This window comes from Eleginops maclovinus, chromosome 22 (assembly GCF_036324505.1).
Source record: "Eleginops maclovinus isolate JMC-PN-2008 ecotype Puerto Natales chromosome 22, JC_Emac_rtc_rv5, whole genome shotgun sequence".
Lineage (NCBI taxonomy): Eukaryota > Metazoa > Chordata > Actinopteri > Perciformes > Eleginopidae > Eleginops > Eleginops maclovinus.
Window position 1 is genome coordinate 24565671 of NC_086370.1, and position 4313 is coordinate 24569983.

A 4313-nucleotide genomic window follows, 5' to 3' on the forward strand; every position below is an offset into this window, starting at 1 on the left:
ATATATATGTATATATATGTATATATATATACATATATATATACATATATATGTATATATATATGTATATATATGTATATATATATACATATATATACATATTCATATATATATATGTATATATATATATGAATATGTATATATATACATATTCATATATATATGTATATATATATGAATATGTATATATATATGTATAAATATAACTATATATACATATAAATATATGTATATATATGTATATATATATATATATATATATATATATATATACATATATACATATATACATATATATATATATATATATATATATATATATATATAGTATTGCATGCACTGCATGTATATGCAGCATGTATATACATGCAGTGCAGCATCTCTACGGTTCTCACCGCGGTACCCAGAGTCCGCTGCAGGACGCTGCTCTCGGGACTGCTGTCCTCCATCAGGACCGGCACGACGGTGAACTGCAGATATCTCCCGCTAATCTCCCGGTTATACTCCGGTTGAGTCCCGGTTGAAGCTCACAAAGACACACAAAGAAAAAATGAAAACAAGTTTATTAAAATTCATAAATACAGTCCACTTCCGGTGCTCCTTGAGACGTCATTTCCGTGCTGTAGTTCTTTGTGTTCACGGTGAATGTATGGCAGGACTGCGGTATCCAGCGTGCACCGCGGCACAAGGAAGAACGTAAACAGGAAGTAAACTGAAGGACGAATAGACAGATGATCGGTGAGAACTTTAACATGCTCTGTAATGCTCAGTAACACCGTGTGATACTCATTATCATCAGTGTTTGTGAGGTATCACCTGACAGATATGTGATCATGCTCTGTAATGCTCAGTAACACCGTGTGATACTCATTATCATCAGTGTTTGTGAGGTATCACCTGACAGATATGTGATCATGCTCTGTAATGCTCAGTAACACCGTGTGATACTCATTATCATCAGTGTTTGTGAGGTATCACCTGACAGATATGTGATCATGCTCTGTAATGCTCAGTAACACCGTGTGATACTCATTATCATCAGTGTTTGTGAGGTATCACCTGACAGATATGTGATCATGCTCTGTAATGCTCAGTAACACCGTGTGATACTCATTATCATCAGTGTTTGTGAGGTATAACCTCGGCACGGGGGTTCCTGTGGAGCTGCAGGAGGAGGCCAGCGTTTCTGATCTAAAGGAGGTGGTGGGGAGTCAGCAGGGGGTCAGACCTGACCTCCTCAGGGTTCTGTTTGCTGGGAGGGAGCTGAGGAACACTTCCACCCTACAGGTGAGGAACCTCCTTACAGGTGAGCAGAAACTCCACCCTACAGGCGAGGAACCTCCTTACAGGTGAGGAGAACCTTCACCCTACAGGCGAGGAACCTCCTTACAGGTGAGGAGAACCTCCTCCCTACAGTTGAGGAACCTCCTTAGATGTGAGGAGAACCTCCTCCCTACAGGTGAGGAACCTCCTTAGAGGTGAGGAGAACCTCCTCCCTACAGGTGAGGAACTGAGTCCTGACATCTAAGTTAATCTAGTTAACCCTAACTCTCCCCCTCCCCTCCCCTCCACCCCTCTCAGGAAAGTGACCTTCCGGAGCAGAGCACCGTCCATGTGGTCCTCCCCCCTTCTGACTCCCCCTCCTCCCAGTTGCTTCTCCCGCAGCAGCGTCTGGCTCGGGGGAGCGGCGAGCAGCTGGACCTCACCCGCTCCCTCCCCTCCACCTCGTCCGGCTTGGCAGTCATCCTGGAGGGGGGGCAAACAGGGTGGGGAGGAGGAGCAGCAGAGGAGGTTCAGGCTGCAGAAGTGACAGGTGAGTCTGTAGTTTACCCTGTGTAAAACCAAATGTTGTTGGCATGGTTCTAGCAATGACAACGCACTGCACTAACTACATTGAATGTCAACGTACATATTTACAAATTTTACAGACCATAATATTACACTACAGGTGTGCGTACCTGCAGTTCTTTCTTCGTGTTCTGTAAGAGCTGCAGGTCTGTGCAGCCGGGGAAGCTGAGGGTTCGCTGCCGGAGCTGCAGACAAACAACACTGACACTCAGCAGGGTGAGAAAGCTTATTCATGTCGGGGATGGACTCATGATACTGACTCATGTCGGGGATGGACTCATGATACTGACTCATGTCGGGGATGGACTCATGATACTGACTCATGTCGGGGATGGACTCATAATGCTGATTCATGTCGGGGATGGACTCATGATACTGACTCATGTCGGGGGTGGACTCATAATGCTGATTCATGTCGGGGATGGACTCATAATGCTGACTCATGTCGGGGATGGACTCATAATGCTGATTCATGTCGGGGATGGACTCATAATGCTGACTCATGTCGGGGATGGACTCATAATGCTGATTCATGTCGGGGATGGACTCATAATGCTGATTCATGTCGGGGATGGACTCATGATACTGACTCATGTCGGGGATGGACTCATAATGCTGATTCATGTCGGGGATGGACTCATAATGCTGACTCATGTCGGGGATGGACTCATGATACTGACTCATGTCGGGGATGGACTCATGATACTGACTCATGTCGGGGATGGACTCATAATGCTGATTCATGTCGGGGATGGACTCATAATGCTGACTCATGTCGGGGATGGACTCATAATGCTGATTCATGTCGGGGATGGACTCATGATACTGACTCATGTCGGGGATGGACTCATAATGCTGATTCATGTCGGGGATGGACTCATGATGCTGATTCATGTCGGGGATGGACTCATAATGCTGACTCATGTCGGGGATGGACTCATAATGCTGACTCATGTCGGGGATGGACTCATGATGCTGATTCATGTCGGGGATGGACTCATAATGCTGACTCATGTCGGGGATGGACTCATAATGCTGATTCATGTCGGGGATGGACTCATAATGCTGACTCATGTCGGGGATGGACTCATAATGCTGATTCATGTCGGGGATGGACTCATAATGCTGATTCATGTCGGGGATGGACTCATGATACTGACTCATGTCGGGGATGGACTCATAATGCTGACTCATGTCGGGGATGGACTCATAATGCTGACTCATGTCGGGGATGGACTCATAATGCTGACTCATGTCGGGGATGGACTCATAATGCTGACTCATGTCGGGGATGGACTCATAATGCTGACTCATGTCGGGGGATGGACTCATGATACTGACTCATGTCGGGGATGGACTCATAATGCTGACTCATGTCGGGGATGGACTCATAATGCTGACTCATGTCGGGGATGGACTCATAATGCTGACTCATGTCGGGGATAGACTCATATTGCTGACTCATGTCGGGGATGGACTCATAATGCTGACTCATGTCGGGGATGGACTCATAATGCTGACTCATGTCGGGGATGGACTCATAATGCTGACTCATGTCGGGGATGGACTCATAATGCTGATTCATGTCGGGGATGGACTCATAATGCTGATTCATGTCGGGGATGGACTCATAATGCTGACTCATGTCGGGGGAAGGACTCATAATGCTGACTCATGTCGGGGATGGACTCATAATGCTGACTCATGTCGGGGGATGGACTCATAATGCTGATTCATGTCGGGGATGGACTCATGATACTGACTCATGTCGGGGTAGGACTCATAATGCTGACTCATGTCAGGGTTAAGACTCATGATGCTGACTCATGTCTGGGTTTATACTCATAATGCTGACTCATGTAAGGGTTAAGACTCATGATGCTGACTCATGTCAGGGTTAAGACTCATGATGCTGACTCATGTCAGGGTTAAAACTCATGATGCTGACTCATGTCAGGGTTAAGACTCATGATGCTGACTCATGTCTGGATTTATACTCATAATGCTGACTCATGTCAGGATGTTAGGACCCATAATGCTGACTCATGTCGGGGAAGGACTCATAATGGTGACTCATGTCAGGGTTAAGACTCATGATGCTGACTCATGTCGGGGAAGGACTCATAATGCTGACTCATGTCAGGGTTAACACTCATGATGCTGACTTATGTCTGGGTTTATACTCATAATGCTGTCTTATGTCTGGGTTAAGACTTATAGTGCTGACTCATGTCAGGGTTAAGACTTATAGTGCTTAGTCATGTTAGATTCTAATCAAATCCTGACTCATGTTACCTCTCAGGGTCCATCCTGCTGGGATGACGTCCTCATCCGAGGCCGTGTCCACGGTGTGTGTCAATCAGACGGTTGTCAAGGCAATGAAGCAGTAAGAGGGGGCGGAGCTGATGATTTATAAAGCCACTAGAGCATTCTGGGAGATGTAGTTTAACCTGTGTGTGTGTGTG

General features: G+C 46.0%; 1 protein-coding gene across 2 annotated transcripts; it reads left to right on the top strand.

Moving 5' to 3' along the window:
• Positions 1 to 640: 640 nt before the first annotated feature.
• Positions 641 to 4283, top strand: prkn (parkin RBR E3 ubiquitin protein ligase). 2 transcript variants are annotated; one of them, XM_063874254.1, is made up of 5 exons: positions 641 to 738; positions 1124 to 1287; positions 1582 to 1813; positions 1949 to 2064; positions 4151 to 4283. In XM_063874254.1, exons 1-5 carry the CDS (start codon positions 732 to 734, stop codon positions 4262 to 4264), a joined length of 633 nt encoding a protein of 210 aa, XP_063730324.1. In that variant the 5' UTR covers positions 641 to 731; the 3' UTR covers positions 4265 to 4283. The 2 variants fall into 2 exon arrangements, with proteins under 2 accessions (XP_063730324.1, XP_063730325.1); XM_063874255.1 differs by lacking the exon at positions 1949 to 2064 and having other exon boundaries at positions 4151 to 4235.
• Positions 4284 to 4313: the final 30 nt, after the last annotated feature.

Excerpts from the sequence above, each read along its gene's own strand:
- prkn (XM_063874254.1), top strand. Across the intron at positions 1,814-1,948 it reads TCAGGCTGCAGAAGTGACAG|GTGTGCGTACCTGCAGTTCT; the intron begins GTGAGTCTGTAG and ends ATTACACTACAG. Across the intron at positions 2,065-4,150 it reads CAACACTGACACTCAGCAGG|GGTCCATCCTGCTGGGATGA; the intron begins GTGAGAAAGCTT and ends GTTACCTCTCAG.